The sequence below is a fragment of the Onychomys torridus genome, chromosome 17 (assembly GCF_903995425.1).
Source record: "Onychomys torridus chromosome 17, mOncTor1.1, whole genome shotgun sequence".
Classification (NCBI taxonomy): domain Eukaryota; kingdom Metazoa; phylum Chordata; class Mammalia; order Rodentia; family Cricetidae; genus Onychomys; species Onychomys torridus.
In genome coordinates, this window is record NC_050459.1 from 39,163,458 (window position 1) to 39,188,996 (window position 25,539).

Consider the following 25,539-nt stretch of genomic DNA (forward strand, 5'->3'; position numbering starts at 1 on the left):
AACCAAGAAGTGTAGACCACCAACATGTTAATGGTAATAGAATAAATTAGAAATTAACTAGGTATTACTGAAAAGTGATTGCTCTCCTCAGACATGCTGGGATAGAATTAATACAAACATAAATGATCCTGACAGATTCTGGGTTTCCATTACTCACTGCTATAACAAAATGAGAAAACACTTGTATTTTCATTAGAAAAAGAAATGAAGAAATTGGTGATTGGCAAGTTATCGCAAATTTCCAGACAGACACCCTTTCTATCTGTGAACCTGGAATACAGTAGTACAATATACTATAGTCTCTGGATGCTGTGGTAGATGAACCCATGCCTCAGTGGCTTTCCTCTGAAAATACAACCAGGTTGTTGCAGATGGGAAGAGTTCATGACCTCATGCATTTAGGAAGTGAAGAAGAGAGCTTTCTGGCCTTTCTAAGAGTCATAAACATCAAGGATTTAAAGAAATAGTTGAGAGTTTTTGTAGATACAGAGGGCAAAGAGGACAAATGACTAATAAAGATGAGACAAAATAAGATATAGTTGTATAAATTAAAATATGCCAAACATCTTATTAGAACTTTCCAACCTTTACTATTTAACAACTGTGTCAAGTAAGTGTGGAGTTCTATGAATTTTTGTTCAAGTGAGTCTCACTGTTCTCCAGCACACAACTTAAGGGAAAATTTGTGTGTTTTCCTTGCCTATTTTTGGTAGACTGAGTGATAGGCAGCTTAGCTCTAAATAGTGGTAAGGTATGAAGGACTATATTAGGTATAAACAGTGAAGCATGCTGGGAACTCATGAGCTGGCTAAGGACTAGCAGTTGGATTGTTTGGGTTGGCATTTTTCTGTACAAAAGAGCAACAAATGTAAAATCCCATCTTGTTTTGGTACACAGCAGTCTTAAAGCACCTGGTTCTAGCACATTCCTATTTGCATTCTTTCAAGAGAAGATTGATAACTAGACTTCTAAGAAGCCAGCATTAAGGAACAGAACAGTCAGCATTTGGATGTTGTATTTCTTAAACTCAGGGACATCCTTTAGGAAACACTGAAGTTTCTAGTTGTGATTGTTATCTATACAGCTGTCTGTCCAGATGGCAAACTTGGATTATTTAAGATCATTAACCCAAAGGACAACCAGCAGGATTTATCTAAAAGTAAAAGACAATCTGAGTGCCTGCCAATACTATCTCTCACAGCTGCTAATACTTGACTGACAGCTCATCATAGTGTTTCCACCATGTTGCCAGGGCCTCACCAACTCCCAACCAGCATTATCTAAAGACCTTCAAAAGCCCGCTTAGACTTGTGTTCCTACCAGGATGTCATGTGCTAAATAAAGAAGATCCTTGTCAACATTCCAGTGGGCCCAACATCCCAGCACAGTAGAATCATGAGCTTGATTTATTTAAAAAAAAAATCCACAGTTGATTTATCCTTTGACTTCACTGCATTTTAAAACAGTTGTTTTACACTAAGCCCACAGTCCATTAAATCCCCTTGGCTTATTTCATGTCAGTTTTGAGAAGGCAATCTTTTCCATCAAATCATATTAGCTTTAGCCACCTTGAAGGATTTCAACTTTACATAGGCTAAAATGTAACACTGTCACAATTGTTTGTCTTGTCTCCTGTGGATGCCCTCTGCAGAACCAAACTGAGTGTGTCTCTTTTTGTTCTCTCTTCAAAATAAGGATGGTGAAATCACACAGTCAGAAAAAAAGGAAATCCTTAAAACTGAGTGTTCCTTCACCTATTACTCCTTCTGAACACTTGGCACACAGGGATGTCATACAAGAATCTTGGTGGAGTCCTTGCTAAGTTCTAGAGAATCATCCTTTGCACTCCAAAAGAGTAGTGTTACCCATGTGATCATAGTACCACATTTCTGATATTAGAGATAAGTAACTTTGACAATGAAAATATAAGACATCTGCCTTTATTGCACATGTCCATAGAGTCAAAGGGATGCCACACTAAACAGTCCAACAAAATATCAGAAATATATTTTAATAAATTTTATATATCTTCACATAGGTTTTTTTTCCCCTCTGCCTCTGACCCGTTGTTTTCCTCCTTAGGATTTCTACAACAAGCCTACGTACTAAATGTAAAATGTATACAAAGGAACTGACTATAGTTTCATTTTGGATAAACTTAATAAAAAATACACCACTGACACATGAAGACTAATCGACCAGGTTAATTTTGTACTACCCCTTCATTGAAATTCAAATTCTGGGCAACAGATGGAGTTTCTCCACTTCATCTCTGAGACATTTATAAGAATATTAAAACTGGACAATCAACCTGTCATTGCCAAGTTATGTCAATGTTTTCTCAGGTGTTCAGCAAACAGGTGTATTAAACCAGAAGAAATGTGACTGTGTCTTTCACAGTCAATTGGCAATACGTGGGATTATTTTACAGTCATAACTTGGTAACATAACATTGCCATGAAGGTACTTTAGAAGACACATACCTTTTACATTTCTCGGGTTTTCCTAGAAAAAGCAGCAATAGCCATGGGCCTGGATTGAGAAAATCAGAATAATGCTTTCCATGTGGATTAGCATAGTAGCTAGGAGAAAAGAGTCTGTCACAAGCAGCCATTACTCCCTTTTGGTCTTGGAAGAATAAGTTCTATGTTAATGGTCCCCATTTTATTCATCAACCAGTTTTGTTTCCCATCACACATCCTCATAGTTTGTTCTTTCTCTTACCCCTCATAACCCAATATTTAATTAACACTATGCTGTGAGGCTTAGGAGGGCTTGGTCTTGATTTCAAGCTTCGCTTCAGGATTCCTTGAAGAAGGAAGCATGTTCTTTATTAAGACTCCAGAGAGCTGAGCTGCCTCTCAAGTGTCAGCTTGTTGCTCTGTCATTTTGGGGAAAAAAAACAAAACTTTTTTTATATCCTCATATATCTATCTTCAGAAACCTGTTTTCTTACAGGGCTGGAATTTAGAAAATAAAATATATATCAAACCATAAATCTCTGTTCCTACTAAAGCATTTAATGTTTGTCTCAATTTATGTCCTAAAGCATAAAATATGGAAAACTAAACCAGCAAATGAAAGACTTTTTAATGTCAGAGTACTATCAATATATAAAAACTAGGACAGAAAATACAAAGCTTTATTGTAGAGGGGAATTCTACCAAGTACACAATTTTAAAAAGGAGTTATTGTTAAAGATCAAAGATGTTCCCCCAAGATAGGAATAGGTACTTGTGGGACAGAGACGGGAAGAGAAGCTAGTCTCACTGAGGATGCTACAAGTCTTCCATTTGTCACACAATTCATTGTGTTACGTTTTATGAGCCTCTCTTTCCTGCAGCCATCTTCCAGGATTCTCAACGGTCCACCGCAAGGGGAAAGACATTTTAAAGGCTAATCATCATCAACCTTTCAATGCCACTGTCTTTGGCGTTAGCAGTTTTGACGGTAGATATGCTAAGTTGGGGGGTGGTTGCTCCAAGTATTGCCTGAAGTTTGTCTAATCATATTCCCGGCAGTGTTTGAAAAACAATATCCTAAAGAAATGAAAGATCTGTTAAGAGTTGTCCTCCTAGAGAGCAGAAATCCTGCTCAGTTCCAGTATTCTGCTAAGTTGGGGTGGGGTAATTGGGGGATGGGAGAATGTGTACAGATTAACTAATAAACCATAGAGCTTGCCTCAATCTGAAGTGATGCAATTACTCCCTATACATGTGTCAGAAAATTCTAGGTTATCTTCTTTTTGTCTTGTTGTTGTTGTGTGGGGGGGAGAGAGGGAGGGGCGTTTCTCTGGGTTGTCCTGGCTGTCCTGGAACTCACTCTGTAGAATCTGAGGGCCGCCCTCAGATTCACAGTGATCTGCCTCCTGAGTGCTAGGATTAAAGGCCAGCACCACTACCACTGGTTTAGGTTATTTTCTTCTAACATAGTCAAGGATAAAGACCTGCTTTGGCATATGGGATGATGTATGCTGCTCCTGGTGAGTGAGGGAAAAGGTAGCTTTGATTTGCTGCATCTGTTAAAGATGATTAGTACATATTGTACTGGTGATTCAGGGAAGATGTAACTTGAACCCAGTCATCCTTGCCCCATGTCTTCTCTGTATTTCAATGTTTTCTGTGACCAATAACCCAGTACCACAGAATGGGAAAGTTGTAAAGAACAGGGCTTATTTCAACTTTTCTTCTAGGTGCAAGGGAGACATCTTAGAACATCACATGGCAAGAGACAAAGAGTAGGGGTATTGTCTGTGATGCTTCGGATCTGTTTCCCTCTCCTTTGGAAGTCACCAGGATTCAGTTGTGTGGGCTCCATCCTAATGACCTTACCTAATTCTAATCACTTCGAAAGGACCCCACCTCTAAACACCATCGCAAAGGTTACTACCCTTTTAATAACTGACAATGGAGATTAACTCTCACATATGAAACTCCAGGAGGTACCAACTATATTTTAACCCAGCACCTTCCTTCCAATACTATTCAATTCACTGTCACTATGTTAGGGGACTATTCTAATGGACTGTCTATGATCCTTTTTGTGCCTGACTCACCAGATCCTCTTTGGGGATCTTCATTGTCATGAAGAATCCATTTGATTTATGTCGCATAATCCCATGTCATTTTCCTAGTACTGCACTGTTAAGTTGAACAAATGGCTATCTTAGTGAAATTGCACAAAATGTGCAATTCTAACACCGAGAGGTGTAGTTTAATTATCTGCAAGGATTATAAACATACATGACATTAGAAAAGTAGGACGCTAAAGCAATATTTCATGTGACCATGCAAAATCAATTTAACATTCATTTAGAGTATTTTGCAGACTTCATGTTTGTGTAGGGTTATGTACTTATATAAAAACCCATGTGCACATGTGCATACTGATGTGTTATGCACATGTGTCTACGGAGGCCAAAGATTTTTGGGACAGGTTCTCACTGAATCTAGATTTCATTGGTGGGCAAGGCTGACTAGCCAGAGAGGCACAGCATTCTACTGTGGTGTAATTGCACCTAGCCCTGGTGCCAGGGAATCCACACTCAGGTCATCCTGCTTGGGCAGCAAAGAGTTTACCAACAGAGTCACCCCCTCAACACCTATTGCTGATGAAATTCCAGACGGCCTTACCTGCCTGCCACTGACTTCTGTCTTCAGTATGGCTTTAGGGAAAATGTGTGTTTTGGAAAATCTATCTGTGTTTTGAGTAGTTCACATGGTAACATCCCCAAAAGAACAATTACAGAAGTCCTTCAACCCATGATTTTTTTCAGAATTTTTCCCCAGATACCAGGCAATTTAATATGATTTAAAAGAATTATAGATGTTCTTATAAAAATCATTAGTAGCTCCTTGATCTTTTGGTTTTTCAGTATATATATAATACAGTATTACCTCTCTCTATTCCTAAATAATGATGTTGAATGTGTTGTGTCGCACTGCAGTACCTAATTTGCCTTCTTAATACTGTGAGCCCATCCACAAGGTCCATTAGCTGAGTAATAGTGGGAGTTAGCATCCTTATGCAAGGAACATCCTGCCCTTATAGCTACAGTGATGGGTTTTGTACCACCCACTTGGAGACAGAGGAGTTGATGTCTCATCTGTGGGGAACAATTTCGAGGAAGTATTCAGAAAGGGATTTGAGGTGTGTTTTCAAAACTAAGGAAATGTAAAGGACAAAACAAACTGATTGGCATTTACTTGTAAATATTTCAAAGCATCATGTTGACATATTCCCACAGATGAGTAATGCTAAATGTCAACCTGAATGAAGCCATTTGGCTGTAATTAAGACATGAACTGATTTAGCAACTTTGAATAATTCTTATCTCACTACAGACAGAGAGAAAATGGGAAATGCATTGACCACCTAAGGTATTTTAACCAGAAAGGGTGGTACAAAAGATGTCATTTCAAAGGACACATAAAATTCAAGTTGGAGTCTGCTGTAGAACCTTAATATATGGCGTCTTACCACCCTCATATTTAAAATACATCTCTAAGCAATCTAACATCCCAGTGTTTTCTCACTATGTAGACTATCCATGGACTTACACCTAAATAATATGTAGACCACAAATATAACCCTTCAAAATAGCTATATCGATTTGAGTGATTAAAATTATTCTATGGAAAATAATTTAGAGCCATGCCTCATCTTAACTTTCAGCTCAAATTTAATCTCTCACTTGATCTATGACCTTGATGTTTACACTCAGCTTTACCAAAATAACATGACTCATGCAGAATTCTTGGGTAAAACTGGAGGAAAGGTATTGCTTCAGCTCTTCTTCAGAATACATGGCCGATTATGATGATAAATAATAAATTCAAGCATTATTATAAGTCTGTGGCCACAGTTGTGTTGCTATGTGGTCAAACCTCTCAGGACACCCTATCAGAGGAAAACTTGCACAGTCTATTCTTCCATGCATGTTGAAAACAAAGGCCCCTCTGCTCCACAAAACAATAATGAGGTATCAATAATGGAAAGGCAGTTGGTACAATTAAAGATTTCAACACAACATCATGTTGTTGCTGGAGTATCAACCAGGAGTACAATCCATTGTCATGCATATGCTGGGAACAAAAGTTGTCCCTCCTCTAAGTAAAATAAACCCATTGCCATGCATATAATGAATTGGTACATTGTTGCTTTTTCTGTCCACTTTGTAAAGAACTGATTTAAGTAAATATGGCCCTGCACAACCTATGAAAAATGATTTTGACCCATTAATTTACTAGGCTCTTTGTTCTGTGGACTTGCCTTCTTTGGGTAAATGATTTATATTTTATGGCCCATTGTCATAGCTTTGGCCCTGGTTCAATGCCAATTTAAGAAAATACTTGCAGTGCCTACGGTCTTTTAGTAGCATGCAAACACTCCAAGAATTTGATGCTCCCCAGAATAATCCATGCTCGTTATGCAAGTGCAATCAAAGGAACTTTTTTTTTTCAGAACAGAACAAAAGAGATTGGATTCTCTGTAGTTTAAATTGCTTCAAGAGTTCTCAGTGGTGGAATTGCTAATGGCTTTTGTGCAAACAAGGGAGACTGAATCATGCATTTTTATTAGTCACCCAAGAAGTCTTTGGGTTTCAGGTTATTCTTAAGCATGCAAACACCAAGGCTCACCTTTAAGAACCTCAAAACGTCTTGCCTGATTAGGAAGTTAGTCATTTAATGTTTTGAAAACTAAAACAATATAATGTTCAAAAAACTAACAAATTACCCTTAGAAGTAACAGGATACATCATTTTAAAAATGAGCAGCCCAAGGGTTGGTGGTGCCTTCCTTTGTTCTGCTTAATCCTCCTTTTTCTGTCTGAGAATCCAATGTTTTGCAAATATCTGCATTGAGTTATAATAATACAGGTTGGTGTTAATTCTCCACTCTATGTAGAAACATTGTTTTAGACATTAGCAGCTTTTGTGTTCTGAGAATCAGCCCTCCTTCCCCAGGGATCTCTGCATCCATTCAGTATTATTCCAATGTGGACACTGCCTTCCTCATCAGCCAGTATTACTCTGGTGTGAACACTGCCTTCCTCATAGCCAGTATTACTCTGGAATGAACACTGCCTTCCTCATCAGCCAGTATTACTCTGGTGTGAACACTGCCTTCCTCATCAGTCAGTATTACTCTGGTGTGAACACTGCCTTCCTCATCAGCCAGTATTACTCTGGTGTGAACACTGCCTTCCTCATCAGTTCAATATTATTCCAGTGTGAACACTGCCTTCCTCATCAGCCAGTATTATTCTGGTGCTAACACTGCCTTTCTCATCAGTCAGCATTATTCCGATGTGAGCATTGCCTTCCTCATCAGTCAGTAGTATTCCAGTGTGAACACTGCCTTTCTCATTAGTCAGTAGTATTCCAGTGTGAACACCACCTTCCTCAGCAGTCAGTATTATTCTGGTGTGAACACCGCCTTCCTCAGCAGTCAGTATTCTGGTGTGAACATTGCCTTCCTCAGCAGTTAGTATTATTCTGGTATGAACATTGCCTTCCTCATTCTCCTTTAAAACCTGAATCAGTCTTCAGCATAATATGTTGCCTTGTTCCAGAAGGCACAGTGAGGTCGAATTTGGGAAATGTCCTTACAGTTCTTGTGTTCTGGGATTATTTACCCCTTCTTGTTTTGGAAGTTGCCTCAGCTGTGGTCACAGACATCCCTTGAGGCAACTTTTCCATTTATTTTGTCCATTTAAGGGGAACATACTGAAAGTTTTGCTACTGGGAGATTAAAATAAATACATTGAGAGGAACATTCTCAAAGCTCCTGCACAGACCACTGCCTTCTCCCTTGGGGCCACTGGCATCCCTACCCTACAGGCAATAAGGCTGCCAAGTCCAGTGTTCAGAAATATGCCAGAGTGGAGAAACAAGGTTAAAAACCAGCCAGGAATGTGCTTCTTTATTTATATACATTAAAAACTAAAAGGTAAAATATGATAAAATGACTTTTTTTTTTGAGCTGAGGATCGAACCCAGGGCAAGCGCTCTACCACTGAGCTAAATCCCCAACAAGTACATTGCCTATGAAAATTGATCCACGTGTGTAAGGTAATGATCCCAAGATACCAGCCTATGTTTCTGAAATTCTAGAAAATAATACTTAACAGTGAATTCTTTGTAGTGTTAACGAAAAATCAATCATGGATATTTATATTTGTTTTTTTAAAAAAAAAGAAAAAAAAGACTTCCTTTGTGTGCCAAGTTTGGATCATGAGGTCTCACACAAGTTAGGCATAATAATTAAACATCTTAAAATGAAATTTTAGGCTATATATGTAATACACTGGGTAGAACACATGCTTGGTTTGCATTAGGCTGAGTTTAGTCTACAGCAAAAAAGAAAACAAAGCCAGACAGGAAGGAAGGAAGGAAAGGAAGTCTCCATTTTCAACCATCACTGATGACCATTATATGAAAATAGAACTTTATTATAAGACAAAATGATTGAACCCTAAGTTGAATGGAATTATAAATTCGGCCCTCCTTATTAAACTTTGGCTTATGCAAGATTAATGATAATGTGGCATTAACCTAAAAGTCAGCAGTTCTCAACCTGTGGGGGGCAACCCCTTTAGGCTTTGGATGGCAACAGGGGTCACCTAAGACCATGGGAAAACAGATATTTACATTACAATTTGTAATAGTAGCAAAATTAGTTATGAAGTGGCAATGACAATAATTTTATTGTTGGGGGTCACCACAACATGAGGAACTGTATCAAAGGACCCCAGCATTAGGAAGGTCAAGAACCCCTGTCTTAGGTACACCAAAACCAAATATACTTTCACAACATTTTGTTCTATGATTTAGTATGCAAACTCTTGAATCACCTCTTTCTTTTCCCCTTTACAGGAAAACCGAAGACTTTAATAACAAACCCTTCAAGGTGAAAATGAATACAGGTATGCTGTTTTTTGGGTTTTTTTAAGCTTTTTAGCTTAGCTCTTTAAGCCACTTTGGTTCTACATTAGCATAGCGCTGTATTGATTGTAAATGTGATGGTGAGTTTCTGAATATATGGAGAGTTACATTCCATGATCATCATGTCCCAATCTTATAGGCCAAGGTATAGTTCTTTTGTTACCTGCAATTACTGATCTATTATATATCTTCTTTGTGTGTGTGTGTGTGTGTGTGTGTGTGTGTGTTCATGTAGCAGGCACACATGTATACAAGTGTGTGTGTATGGAGACCAGAGATTAACCTTCAGTATTATTCCTTGCTTTTTAGTCCAGTTTGATTTTGAGACAGGGTCTCTCATTTGGCCTGGAACTCTGTGATTAGACTAGGCTAGCTGTCTTGTGAGCTCCAGGTATGCCCCGGTCTCTGCATCTCCAGTACTGGACTTATCAATTACATGCTACTGTACCCCGCTTTTTAAATTTAAGTTCTGAGGATCCAACTGAAACTTTCACACTTGAATGGCAAACACTTTACCAGCTTAGCAATTATCTCAGCCCTTTCTGGTTGTTGGTTTTTTTTGTTTGTTTGTTTGTTTCAATTAACTCTTAAAGCTACTTGAAATTGTATTTATACATTTGAAATCTCTTACTTAAAATATGTTAGGCTCAAAAGCAAGTTGCTCTGGTAAATAGTATTTAACCTTTTCCATTTTATAAGCTGTTTATGTTGACAAAGTCAGAAGACAGAATTCCAAAACCTCATACAAAATGAGTTTGATTAATTCTTTATTATCACAATACACATAAAACCAAAAGCATGTTATCTTTAGACTTGCACACAGTATCCTTGACTATTTAACACAAATGCCCCTGACCCCTGTGTTGTGTATACATTCTAACTGTAAAATGGTTTATAAATGCCTGGTAAATACATAAAGTGTCATTTCAGTCCCACAGTAGACCTATTTCTCTCGCATTTTCACCTTCACCCATACTGTCCAAGGTCTCATACACAGTGCACTAGCATGCAGTAATGAACGAAAACAACTTTCTCATTGAAACCCCGTGACTGTGTCATAGCTCACGGCTGGAGAATTGTTTTAGCCAGCCACCCCATAGCAGAGGAAGTCCCAGGTCATTCTTTTTGGTCAAGCTCCTTGTATCAACATGTCTAGAGGAAGGATTAACAGCTGGCTGGTAAGAGCCAGTATTTCATCCCTAGATCAAGTCTGGAGACATGTACCAGTTTCACTTCCCTATGGCATCTTCTTAGCTAAAACCTGCTCAAACTGGCCTCAGAGAACACTGTCAGCTGGCTCCTGGGGACAGAGCCCACATGTAGATAGACATTTAGAGAAGTGAACAAGACAGGGTGTTCAAGAAAGAACTGATGACCTCGGAGAGCCAAGTAGAGGAGTTTTTACAAGTGAAGATGGGTTTGCCTTCCCCAGTCTCTTCTGCCTAATGATAGCTATCATTTCACTTTGCACATACAATGTAAATGGACTGCGATGAGCCATGTTTCACTCCAGCAGACTGTTCACATGAAGAGGTGGGGTCTACTCACTATTTCAGAGAGATCTCCTCTGAAGGTTTAAGTTCTACACGGCTTCCCAAAATAGGTTTTTCCCATTATGATAGATATGCATACATAATTATACTAAACATGCTGTACTTGTATACAATGTATTCAAGAGTTGGTCTTTGCATTCCTATAATCACATCCTAATAACAAAGTAGGCACAGAGAAACTGGGAAATTGTTTAACTCTCTTGTACCTGAACCAAGTTGCTGCTGAGCAGTATAAATAGAAACCTCTATAACAACCTTTCATTTATAAGGAGTGATCTTGACTCTAGATGGGCACAAGTGTGCATAAAATTGGGTTGCCTATGTGGATAGATTTACCTATGGAAACATGCAAGTTTAGTTGTTAAGTTGAAACCCTTTGCTTAAGAGTCCAAAGTAATGTTACAATGTTGCAATAAAAATATGCTACTTTTAAAAATATGGATGACAAATATTTAGGTAGAAGATATAGGTACATATTGCTTTCAGAAACAAATTATTGTCACTGCATTTACAAAATTAAGGAATAATTGATTCCTGAGTAACTAATAAATAAAATTGGCTCACCTTATCTATCTATCCATTATTAATGATATATAATATTTTTTAAAACTCTATACACCAGAGCCAGGTGGTGGTGGTGCACACCTTTAATCCCAGAACTCAGGGAGGCAGAGGCAGGCGGATCTCTGTGAGTTCAAGGCCAGCCTGGTCTACAAAGCAAGTTCCAGGAAAGGCACAAAACTACACAGACAAACCTTGTCTCAAAAAACCAAAAACAAAAACCTCTATATAGCAGGTTTGAGACAGGTGCTCACTTGAGTAAAGTGCTTGCTGCCCAGTCATAATCCCAATTCCCCAAGTAAAAGCCATGTATGGAACAAGCACTGGCTACTGAGAGGCAGAGAGTTCTAATCAGTGGGCTCCACCCTCAGGGAAAGATCCTATCTTTAGGATAGAAAGAGAAACAAGGATTCTCTTAACCTTGATCCCTGGCCTCCAGAAGCACCCACATAGACAGTTCACACATACACATATATACATCACATACATGCAAAAAAAAAAAAGAGCCTACTTGCCAGTTGCTATGGCCTAAAAATTCTTTTATATCCAATATTTACTTTTAATCAGATGCATAACAAACTATCCAAGGAGAATGGGTTTCATGTTTGCATTTTAGAATGTCTAAACTATGACCTAGCTCCACTCAATAGCAATTGTGACTTATTACTTTCTAATGCATAAGAATTCACTATCATTAAAAAGGGGAAAGATAATTCATAGACTATGGTTTACCCACCTAAGTGTTTTCTAGACATGGAAACAGCAACCAGGCATCTTAAATCTCAGTGGAAGGGTACTCATCCAGGTTGTGGTCCATGAATAACTGTGATGGTGGGACTAGCACTTGGTTGCTTTAGGATGAGCTATGTGTCAGAGATATTGTCTCATATTGAGTCCTTAAAAACATCTTCAAAAATCAACATATAAATAGAAACAGAATATTAATTTCTAGTGGTTTATCTGTTGTACCAATTTCACAGCCTCAACTTTTAAAAATAAGCCCTTTAATAAGTGTTAGCCAAAAGTCTCCATTTACTTGGTCTAAAGATTCCCACTTTTTTTTTTTTTTTTTTTTGTCTCACAGCGATGATGTCTGGGTATTATTTTTTCATGTTGCTTCTAAGCCTAAATGAAGTATCTGATAATTCTATTGATTAAGAAGTTTGGTGCAAACAATATAACAAGCATTTATATCCTAATAATTTAAAAGTCATTTGACAAAATAACACATGTGTATTAAAAGAAAAATAGTAATTTACTTTCAATGTAACCACAATTACTTAATAGTAGTATGGGTGTGCCTGTCATGCACGGAGATTTCTCAGACCAGGAAATAAAGTTGTACATAACCACTCTTGTTCACAGATCCAAAATGACTTTCATGGGGCACTTGCTTTTTAATATAGCAACCCTCCACAAACTAGCACTTAGAAATACAACGTGATCAAAATATAATATGACCTGTAAGACTGAAACTCTGAACTACCTCAATCTAATATTTCCTAAACTGCCCCTCTGTTTATGCAAAATTTTTCAGTATTCTCCAACGGCCTTGTGGATTCGTGGGGATGGTGCAGGGCATCTCAGCACACATTCTGGACACCCTGTGCTTGAACCACATCTCTCAATCTTCTCATTCTGAAATGTTATCCTTTTCTCTTCACTCATTTTTTAGACAATAAAAGTTTAAAAGAACCAGGAAAATGAATATTTCTAAAAGTGATGCCACTTTTCACTTTCAACACCCTTGACTACCCAGCCATTTTAGACCAGTTGGACGTGACTAGATCTTATGTCCTATGTGCTGTCCAATGGCATTATGTAAATTTCACAGACCCATTGTCTCTCATAGGATTTTAGCAAATTAAACGTAGCTATTGGTGTTCAGTAGAGGTTATCTTCAGCAGAAATTTTCTACCATTTGTGCCTTTCTCTATTGGTTGCTAGCAATAGATTTTTTCATTCTTTTAGCCTATCTGCATTTTGTGTTTCAATTCAGGTTTCTTAGTTTCTGTATTTAAAAGTTTATAATTTTAAGTTAGATTTTTATATTAGAAAAGTTGCATCAATTTTTTTATCTATTGACCTCACTCTTTTATGACTTTTACCAGGAATTAATACGTAATTCCAAATCTCTACTCTCCTATGTTTAATTAATAAGCTGGGTATTTTCTCTTTGAAGTAAACAATAAAGAAAGCATATGACAAGAAGTAACAATTATATTCTCATATTGTTGGTTATCTGCTTTGTCTTTTTGTATGTTCACCTTCAATAGGAGAAGTGAGGTTGCTTTGATGAGCAGGGAAAGATGGAGAACTGTTTACTGAGCATGCTATATGACCAAGGAATGTGGGAGCAGAATCAGAGGCTATTCAGAAATAGAACTCTAACCTTTCAATCTTGGAGACTGGTCTTCCAAATTTAGAAGTCTCAACTTCTCTAGCATAGAAAATGGCTGATGCATTTGAATATACTTCACATTTTGATTTTCTTAGCATAGACATAGATTATGCCATAGTTATTATTTAAAAGTACAAAGAGCAGTCCATTCATTTTAAAGATATGCTCATTTCACTGTGTATATCAGTGCTGCCCGTTTCAATTAGAATAACTATTTCAGAACTGTGGGAAGACATGAAATTGCATAGTGCTGTGTGTTTCCTTAGGACTTGTGTATACGAAGTATATAATGCCTATGTCAGCTGAAAAATATTATTTTGAGAATTATTAAATCAAGGTAACTCATCCTGATCATCTTTAGTAATCATAAATAGGATATATTAAATCTAATCTAAATTATTTACATAGGTATGTAATAATATAATAAAGTGCCATAAGAAGTATGGCACTTTAGGCTGAAATATAGGTAATCCCTAACTCCAAAATCCAGCTGTGCTGTTTCTAGACTTAGTGTGCATTCAATACTAATGGTGTAAACAAAACTGAGCTCTGTATGTAGGATATCATTAAGTGAAAATGATGAACATTAAATATAAAATCTTTTGTTTTATTTTAAAGCATTGCTATCTCTCTCTGAGCATACCCCTGGTTTTTCACTTTGGTTTCACTTTGTTTCTTTTAGTTTGGGAGCAAATTTTGCAGGTGTATCCGTGACTACTAATGCTCAACTGTTCATCTTTCTCATGAATGTCTGACACGTCTCACTTAAAATGCATGACATTGCATGTGCTCTCTCTGTTGCCTTGGCCTCTGCTATATCATTTTTTTGCTTCCAGATAGCGGTGGGTGTGCTCGCAAACGTGCCGCCATGTCTGTTACGTTAACATCTGTGAAGAGAGTTCAAAGTTCTCCAAACCTATTGGCTGCAGGTATAACATCACTAACTCACAGTGTCATACTTGAATGGCTTCACCTCACCTCTCTCTTTCCAGAATTATCTTGTTGGGATGTGTACAGGGAGTTTAAATGCCTTTCAAATCCCCCACTCAATCTTATTTTTTCTAATCCCAAGAATAGTTTCTATCCTTTTTGGTTTTGTTCTAAAAATAAAAAGCCAAAGGAAACTGATACCTTGTTAAAAACAAACATTTAAAAATATTATTAAAAGCATCAGTCACTTGCCAAAAATATGTTAACTGTAAGTGTTAATCACTATTTACGTTTCTGTTATCTCATGAACTAAAGTAACATGATACTTTGAGAATTCAGGGTTAGGGAAAAACACTTGATCAACATAGATCTTTATTAATATGGTTCTTCTCAAAGATTGTAAACAGAAAACAGACTTTCTTACATCTATCCCATACACACTTTGGAATGTATCAAAACACTGATCAAAACCTTAATCAATTTAGATTCAGATGAACCCACAGATAGAAATATCCTTCAGAAAGCAAAGAGGATGTGACGTGTCAGCATCCACTGAGGTAGCTCTCTTTTCACTGTCTGTGATGACTTACCTACACCTGTGACTGTCTGTGATGACTTACCTACACCTGTGGCACAGACTTCATCTAGAGAGTCTGCAGCTATGGAAGATCAGCTAGCATCCCAGCCTGCCCCTAGACCCTTTAGGGAGTAGCAAAAAACCTCCTGGTAACTGGTTAGTTAATTGGTTGATATGGCTGCAGTCCAGAGTTCCCTTGGGTTTATTTATAAGATTAATTAGTTATATAGAAGGAGGAGGAAAGTGATGGAGTCACTAAATAATTTTAAATCCCATTCTGTGTTTCAGTCTTCTGTAAACATGTTTAGTGGTCAGTTGGTCCTGAGGATGTCCTATCCAGTTTTATTAAAGAAAAACAAACTTTTAAAGGTGACTTCCACTCCCACCCTCTTCCCCAACTCACAAATGGATTTCAAGGTCCAAATTCAAATGTCAAGTCAGGAGTCTCATATTATCCTTCTTTACAGAAAACCACTACAATGTATGTAATCTGATCTCATTTGGGTTTAAAAACCACTCTGCATATGTTTGTCCATGCATATGTGAGTATGAAAAGATATTATAAAAGCTATAGACATATTTATACTAGATGCATGAGATATGAGAATTATGGAAAGTAAAATAAATAAAAGGCAGGTACATTGTACTATTGGAATGCCTGGACCATGGATTTCACTGGCATTTAAACCTAGTAAAATCTCAGATGTGACCACTGCTGCATATGCCAGAGAATGACTCACTATGTTAACAATTCATATTTGTTATCACTTATAAAAAATAACCCGCAAGAGATAGCATTGGCTTGAACTAGAGATGGCATTTGAGAGAGTCAAAACTGTACTACAAGCAATTTCATACCATTCAAGTTATGGGGAAAAGACTAAATGTTCCATAGTAAAAATAGAAAAATAAACTGAGCCAATCTTGATGGCATCCACCTATGATTCCAGCTACTTAACGTTTAAAGCTGCATGGGCTATCCAGCAAGTTTAAGGCACATCTGTGCACATTGTCTCAAAATTTAAGATAATTAAAATGAGAGTAAGGGATGGGTATATAGCTCAGTGAAACACTTGTGTAGCATGCACCAGGCCTTTCATTCAATTTCTTGTACCCAAGGGCAGGAGAAAGGAAGGAAGGGAGGTTGGTTGATTAAATAATTCAGTAATATGAGCAATTAGTAGCTCTTGCCTGTTTTATGTCACTAGAAATAAGATTTTAAGTCCCTTGAATTTCAGATTTAACTTTAAAAGAATTTTTTGCATATGTTGACACATAAAGTCTTCAAAAACATTTAATGACATTTTAAAGAATCAGGATCCTTTCTGCCCAGGCTCATTGTGTAATAGCCTTCACAAAAACTCATATGGAAAAAATATATATGTTTCAACATTGCTAGAGAATTAATTATTCATTGAGCTATATGCTCAAATCATCAACTCAAGCTTTACTGAAACAAGGCCTCATCTTGGCATTTCATCCACCGGCCTGTCCATAGTTTGTCAATATCCCATGGGTTAATCAGGATGAACAGTCCTCAGTTTCTCCCACTTGATGTTTCTTGGGGTACTATAACCCCACAATGTGGTCACTATTGTGAGGAAACAGAACTGGCCATCTAGAAACTATCAACTGGAGGATTTGTATTCTAAGTGTCCTTCAAATTAGCTCAATATGCCCTTCCTCCCCTACCTCATCTACATCCCTGGCACCTCCACAAACATGGCTCCTATTGCTTAGCCACCAGCCACCTCCTCAGCACATACTTCATGTCTTCCTTTTTCTGGCTTAGTCTTTTCAAACCAGGAGTAAAATAAACTTCCTATTCTCAAGCAAATAGTTACAATGTGCATGCGTATTACTGATGCTGCATCCCTGTTCGTTAACCTCTTCTCAAATCCCCACATTTGTTCTTTGTTCACAGAGTGTAGACCCACAGTGGTCAGTAAGCCTCTTTCCTTAAGTGCCCCCAAAGCAGAATTCCAAAGGGAGCTGTGCATTACTACTCTCTCTAGAGGTGTCATTGTCCTTTAATTGAATGAAATGGTGGTCTCCAGGCTCTGTTATACTCTAGGTGTGGAATCCAGAAAACATGTCATGAATAAGTCTACAAGATTATTTTTACTGGATTACGCTCATTTTTATTCTAATTTATGATCATATATAATGAATGACAACATGTTCCTCTTCTCTAACTCACTTGTGCTAGAGTCATTCCAGGCAACTGAGATGATTCACATTTATTTTTCTTCCCTGGATTTGAGGAAAAAAGAAATCCATCTTAAATATTTTATAAAGCAAACTTTGCATTTCTCAACCCACTAAATGTCATTCCAAATGTATATGTGTAAACTTTAAAATGCTATTCCTGAAGAGTTTGGGATGAAAACAAAAAGCCATTGACTAGAAACAATTTCTTATTTGGTCCCAGGGAATATATAAAAAGAATCCAGGAACTAGACGGCAGTGAAACTAAAAAAAACTACAATCCTTTCCAAGGTCAAGGTAAAGCCTATAAAGTAGGTCCAATAGACCAAAACAGTGCCAACTAATTTCTCAGTTGACCATATGGGAGGTTCATGAATATATAGTGCTGAGACAATTGATCATAAGTATACAGTTAAACAAATTATTTACTATGATTTATTTTCCACAGCTTATGAGATAAAAGACAAGGAAATACACAGTAACAGTTTTCAGGTTTGAATAAACAAAGACTTTGAAGCAACAATAAGAAAATTCTAGAGAACAATGTGAAAATATTAAGTTGTTGTTTTTTTTTTTAAAGGCAAGCTATTGAAACAAACATTAGTCACTATCTAATATAGCAGTTAAATACAGTAAGTTACAGGTGGCTTCAGCAAGCTACCTATCTGGTGACTTCCTTTAACATTCTAAAACACTCATTGTTTGCAAACCAGGTTCTTTTCAATCCTTTAATTCTATGTTCAGAATTCATGTATCCACCTTAGGCCACAATAATCTTAAAATTACATAGCTGCAATATTATTAAGGGTGAAAATTAGTGTTTGATATATGTTCTAGTTATAAAGTGTAGATATTTAACAAATGAAAGCCCACTGAAATTAAAAATTATGCACAACCCTCTCATTACTACATTGAGTGAACCCCGTTTTAGGACTGAGATAATGTCGGGGGAAAAAATGCATGTGGTTCTTTGCCAAGTATTTTTACTGGAGGGTTGGTTTGTTGCACACTCACATTAATTTCAACATTGTTTTTCTTTCAGGGCGTGATTCTCAGTCTCCAGACTCAGGTACAGAAAAAAAAATATTGTGAATAACTACTGTGCTTATTCCAAGAACATTTTTTCTTTTTACATATCCACAGCCACGTCATTGACTTCATGTTCAATTTAAATTTCATACATTTTATGTATATTAAATTAAAATCCTATCAAGACCACTTTGATTTTAGAAAGACAAATCAATTTTCTAACACACCAAAAAAAAAATTTTTTTTCAAGTGAACGTAGATATTTCTGTGTCCAATTTGTTTTCCCTTAATAAAAGCGTGGAGATCTTACAATGATCGAAATCCAGAGACACTGAATGGAGATGCCACATATTCCTCTCTTGCAGCAAAAGGTTTTAGAAGCGTCCGACCAAACCTTCAAGACAAAAAATCACCAACCCAGGTAATTAAAGCTCACTGTCGTGTGTCTAGTGCCTAGACCTCTGTTTTCCCGTCCTCTTGGGGACCTCATTCCTAGTGTTATGGCTTTAAAATGCTTCTGCCTTTTCCTTTTGCTTTGCTAGTCATGCTAACATGTACAACATGGGGCATGAGTTTTAAGCTCAAAACAGATAGGTTTTCTTTTGTTGTTGATGATGATGTGGTCTTTATTCTCTGGGTAAGCTTGTAAAAAAGTAGGCCAGCTTCTACCACAATTTTTAAGATTAATTCTAATTATTAAAGCTCCGATGGCTGATGTTTTGGAATCCGGAGTTTGAGAGTCAGGGATACATTATGCGTTCAATGGATGTAAGTCAGACAAATGCTGAGCCTTTGAGATGTTATTAAAAACCGTGCATGCAAAATGTTCTAAAAACCATGTGACTAAATGAACTTTCAACCTCCAGGACTAAAAATAGGACAAGATAACATATGTGCACTTTTAGCATAATTTTTAAAACTGTGGATGAAAGCAATGTCTTTGTAATGTGTTCTAAACTAAAACAGCTTTTCCAACTGGGGAGAAAATATTGATAATAATACACAAAGCATTCTTACAGGGCTGAAAGTAACTGTGTAGTCTAGCCTTTCCAGGGCATAGTGTGCATGGGTTTCTTCAAGACAGGTTTGACAATATTCTTCTCATGACTAACTTGGACTTTCTTTCTGTTTTTCCTTTAATATCATGTCTCTTTCTGAACACTTTTGGCCATTTAGGCACCTCTTCCACCAGGCAGGAGAGAGAGCTTTTGTCCGTCCTTGATAACCAATCAAACAAAGGGTGATGTTTCAGACTCATTAGTAACTAACACAGAAAGTCCATGGTGCACCGAGAGCTTTACTAACCTTAAACCTCTCCAGGGAGTTATACATTCTACTGAAGATTCTAACCAGACAATAGTGTATTCTGAGGAATCCAACACAACTCTGTCATACACACAAAAAATCACTAATCCACTAGCAGCAGCCTCCGGCTCCAGCCCTGCACCATTTGGAGACATTAACACCCCATTTCTACAAGAGGACTACATGCGAGATTCTCGAAGAATTTCTACCTTAAAACTAACTCCTAACCAGGACCTAGGGAGTAGTTCCCCATTTAAAACACCACAGTTTTCCCAATCCACTGACATTCCATCATGTCTGAAAAGATCTTGCTCACCAACCCCTAAGCCAGGACCTAACACACACACAGCATCTCTTTCCATTCAGATAGCTCCCCATTCAGGACATGATCTTGAAAGCCACCAACAGATCCCTGAACGGCCTCCAGAGCCTGAAAAGATGCCTCTTCAGCAAGAGAAACAAACGTCTGCAGATGCTGAGACCTGTCAGTCCCCAGCGGTACATTCCACTTCCCAATCCCTTCTTCTGTGTGTGTTGTAGAGACCCTAACTCCTTGGGTTTGAGCTTCTGATTAAACCTAACATTTTATTGGTTTCTAAACACGAAGAGAAAGGAGAAAGAAACTACTTCAAATCTGACTGAACTCAGTCAGTTTCTTTGCATCTTTGTATTTAAATACGTGCAAATAGAGCTTTCATACAAAAATCATGTTCTTTCTATGTTTTTTCTTGGAAATCATTGATATAAAAGTTGTCACTTAAGACACTGTAAACTACATCCAACCTTAAAGTACTTCCAGATACCAAAGACCATTTTTCACATCAGAACTTTGGAAGCCAGGCTAACCTTACTTAAACATACAACATCTCTCAGGATAATTCTCGATCATAATATGCTTTATCTTAATTTCAAACCCTATTTATTCCTTTGTAAATTGATCAATTTTTAGAAAAAAAAATGAATGTCAATCATTTCAGAAAGCACACTAATCAAATTTTATTACCTAGATTTTTTAAGGGGGCATTATTTCCACATATGTAAAATCCTAATTCTAATGACACTCACCATCTCTGTCAAAGGGAAAGCCATTCTCCCCTCAGCTTCTCCACAAAGTGACACTGGTTGGCAACATCAGCTTTAAAGAAAAACTATACAGTGTTCTCCAGCTCTATGATGAAGCATCCATAGTAACCCCTCTGTGAATTTGAAATAAAATCGAGGATAGTAATTAATCCTTTATTCATAGGATGAGGCAAGACAAGAGACTTAATAGAATACAGGAAATAGCTGCTACTAAGAGAGGGAACCCTGGCAGCAGCCGTGACACTGCTGCCCATGGAGGTTGTCTGGTATCTGAGTTACTAAATATCATGCAAACATCTTTGCAGACAAACATTTTCAAGCTGTAGAAAACCTTCAACAGATGACATGACTGACACCAAGGTTCCCCTTACCTCCCCATAGTGCAGAAATTTGAAACATGGCATTTTATAAATCTGTTAAAATGTAGGACTATGCTAACAGTAGCTTTATCTGTGACCCATGACATGTCCAGGAAGCAGGGAGAAAATTCACAAAGAATATTCCTAACTACTTGATTCACCCAACATAATTTGGGTCTTTAAAATAATTATTCTGTTTCAAAATATAGCGTTGATACTTTCTTTTCCAATCATTTTGTCACTATCCAGACTAGCCAGAGACAGTGTAGGTTCATTAAAGATTCCCCATATTATATTAGCCTGGTATCAAAGACCTCATCACTCTTACACACTTACTAAATAGTTACTGATTTATTGATATGTCAAAGTTCTATTCTCAAAGCTCTATGTTAAGTCATCGATGCTTAATGTCTACTGTGTAATTGTTAAGTAATAAAACAAGTAAATGTGCATTCATGAAAGAGTGATTACAGAAACTACACTGTGCTAAGCTGTGGTGTGGGGAAGATATGCCATATTAAATAAGAAGGTCTTATAGAACCCATCCAAAAGATTTTTAAAAAGTTGAAAGATAGAATATTCTGGTTAAAATAACCTGTGCTATAAAAGCTGTGAGGCTGAGGCAGGAGGAAAAATGGAGTAAGTAGGGCTTGGAGTTGCAGGAAGTTAATTCAGAGGTAACAAGAGCCAGATTACAGAAGTCCTTGTAAACTACTATAAAGATTTTGACCATAGGCTTAATAAAAATGGGGGTCTTTTAGGAGATTTGGAAGCTACCACTATAATGATTCAACTAACATTTTAACAAAATCACTCTAGCATCTCAATTGGGAAGGAACTGTAGGAGAAAGGCAGGCAAGCCAGCTAAGAAGCTGTTGTGTAATTTAGTCCAGGAAAGATGGCAGTTCAAGACAGGGTGGAAGCCTTAGAGATGGTGTGAAATCCAACTGTGGGAATATTATTTGAAAGCAAAGCAAACTTTGAAAGTATAACAAACAGAACTTCTAGGGAAGGTGCAAGGCAAATAACAGAGGAGAACAGTCAAGCTTGACTCCATCTGAGAAGAGGCTAATGCCATTCACTGAGACCAAGAGACGGCTGGGGAAGCAGGCTTAGTGAAAAGTCATTCGTGTCAGCGGGGACATGTCTCTAGTCATCCATGAGAAGTAGTAGAGTGTGGGATGAGAGGGTTTCGGGCTCAGAGGAAAGGTCCTAGTTGGAGGTAAAAGTGATCAGCTTATAGATGCTTTTTGACAGTGAAGTCAACATGAATGGAGGAAACCCAAGAATTGAGCTTACACAAATCTTTCCATTCAAAGGAAGAACCAGTCAAGCAAACTGGTATCTCCAAAAGGGGAGGGAAGTCCAGGAAATGTGGCATACTAAAAGCCAAGAGAGAAAATCATGGAAGGATAGGAAAAGCAACCTCAAATATTGTTGCTAGGACAAGAAGGGGAGAGTTGAAGGCGTACCACAGAACAGAAGTGAGGAGGGAAGCTATGTTACAGTGACCTTGGGATAGACAGGGAGGAGACTAATTAGACCATGGCTTCTTTACAGGTATTATTATGTGCCTCCTTGAACTTTGTTTCTTCATCTATAATACAGGGTTTAATAACAACATTTATCTTGGAGAGTTTCTCAGCAGGTATGATAATATATATGGGAAATTTGGCATACTGCCTTCTACATAGTAATTCCCCAACATGCAGAAGCCATTATTATTTTAAAATAGTATTTTCCAAATTATGTAACAGTTTGGGAAAGTAAATTGATGTTTTCCACAATAATTTTTAACAGATAAATGAAAGCTTATTTCATCCGATTAACAGTGTGTCATATTGGGTTGTCTTACAACACCTTATAGAAGGTGGCATTAATTGTTGCAATTTTTATTTTGTTGCCAAGAATGTATGAGATCTACCTTCTTCACAGAACTTTTTCAGTTCATGTATGTAGCAGGTGTGTGTGTTTGGAATCTTTCTAGATTATTCTCCTCTTTATTTATTGAGGCACTGGACCTGGGGCTTGCTAACTCAGGCTAGTCTAGCTGCCAGCTTCCCACAGGGATCCCCTATCTTTATTTCCTAAGTGCTGGGCTTTTGTGTGGGTTCAGAAAAACCCCAACTCTGGGTGCAAGGAAGCACTTTATCAACGGAACCATCTCCCCAGGACTTTCCTCACACATTGTAAACATTCCACACACTATTGTTAATAATTTCACATAGAAAATTCCTAGAATGTGTCTTGCCTAAATGAAACTCTACGCACTAGATAGCAGCTCATGCCCCCCTCCCAGTTCCCAGTCACTGCCTCTCCCATCTGCTTCTGGGTCAATTGTTTCAGATGCCTCGTGTATCTGAATCATGAAGTAGTTGTTCTCTGACTGGTTCATTTCACTTACATAATATCTTCTGGGTGATCCATGTCAAAATACATGGTAAAACTGCCTTCTTTTTTAAGACTGAAGGATAGTCCATAATAATATATATCTTATTCTCCCATCAATGGACATTTAATTTTCATGTCTTTCCTATCATGGTATACTTCATTTTCTGTTTAATGGTCTTTCACAATGGTTTTTACATTCCATATTCTGGCAAGAAGACATAGTAAATGTCAAGGCCTGTAAGCTACACTCTATGAATCAGATAGATACACACACACACACACACACACACACACACACACACACACACATGCACAATGATACAAAATTGGTCTCCCAAGAAATTAATAGACCCAAGAAACAAAAATATTCTAAGAAATGAAAAGTAAATCTTGGTATTTAGAGATTTCATTTACATATATGTAAACTCTGACAATTAGTGTAAAAAGAAAATTATGGGTTGCTGTTTGGGCTATTCCCCATATCTGACAAGTTAGACATGTGGTTTTATAAACTACATATTTTAAATAATAGCTCCTATAGTTTACATATAGAAAGACCATACATGAGGTACATTGCCCTTCTGTGTAAGCAAATACTCTGCTGCTAAAAATGTCATTGGTGTTCTTGTCAGACAGCTACAAATGTAAGTCAGATACATAGTAAAGACAGTGGACAGCCACACTCAGGCTTTCCATGGCATTTGTGAGTGCTGTGGCCTTTGCTTCTGAAGGATAAACTTAGCCCTTCCAATGTGGGGTAACATAACCCACCATCCGTCAGAACATCACTTCTACTACACAGATGTCAAGAGGTCAAAGGTGAGTCTCTATCATTGCCATGTAGAAGAGATATAAAACTTGTCTTTTGCTCCATAAGATCCATATGTTGGAATTAAGTAAGACAGAGAATAATGGCTAGCTTTATGTCAACTTGAGACAAGCTAGAGTCTTTTGGAAGAGGAAACCTCAATTGACAAAATGCCTCTATACAAGATTGGTCTGTGGGCTAGCCTGTGGTGCATTTTCTTGACTGATGATTGATGTAGGAGGGTGTAGCTCACTGTGGGTGGTGCCAGCCCTGGGATGCTATAAGAAAGCAAACTGAGCAAACCAAAGAGAGTAACAAGCCAGTAAGCAGCACTCCTCCATGGCCTCTGCATCAGCTCCTGCCTCTGGATTCCTGTCTGGAATTCCTGTCCTGACTTTTCTGGATGATGGACAATAAGCTCTAAGAGGAAATAAACCTTTCCTCCCCAAGTTGCTTTTGGTTGTGGTGTTTTGTCAGAGCAATCAAAACCTTAACTAAGATACAGTGTAATGCACGGATGTCAGCAGCATTAGATGATAGAACACAGACCTTCAGAGCACACTTTCTGCACCACCCCCACCACAGCCAAGCCAGATCATTGATATCTTCCAATGTATAGACAGTCAATATCCTGTAGTGTCTTTGTGGGTTTGTTATGTTTATAGTTGAACAAGGCTTTGGCAAATTTCCAGTTGAGAGAGAGAGAGAGAGAGAGAGAGAGAGAGAGAAAATAATTGAACATTACAGCATGGTAGGAGAACAATATGAATTTAGAAATTGGATAAGCTCCCTTCTACTCCGTCTTCTACTAGATGAGTGGTGAACCCTTTCCTGAGTACACATAATGGGAAACTCCATTAGTTTATAAGGCTTTATAGGGCTTGAAGAA

General features: G+C 37.7%; 1 protein-coding gene across 29 annotated transcripts in view; it reads left to right on the forward strand.

Moving 5' to 3' along the window:
- Sorbs2 (sorbin and SH3 domain containing 2) overlaps window positions 1-25,539 on the forward strand; it is a 315,195-nt gene that overhangs the window by 215,304 nt on the left and 74,352 nt on the right. For 22 of the 29 annotated variants that reach the window (XM_036166700.1, XM_036166704.1, XM_036166719.1 and 19 more), the window contains 4 exons: window positions 9,377-9,426; window positions 14,797-14,889; window positions 18,718-18,744; window positions 19,001-19,125. In XM_036166700.1, the coding sequence (XP_036022593.1) occupies window positions 9,417-9,426; window positions 14,797-14,889; window positions 18,718-18,744; window positions 19,001-19,125 (255 nt within the window). In that variant the 5' untranslated portion in view covers window positions 9,377-9,416. The remainder of the gene's footprint in view (window positions 1-9,376; window positions 9,427-14,796; window positions 14,890-18,717; window positions 18,745-19,000; window positions 19,126-25,539) is intronic. The other 7 variants (XM_036166708.1, XM_036166730.1, XM_036166722.1 and 4 more) reach the window with 3 other exon arrangements.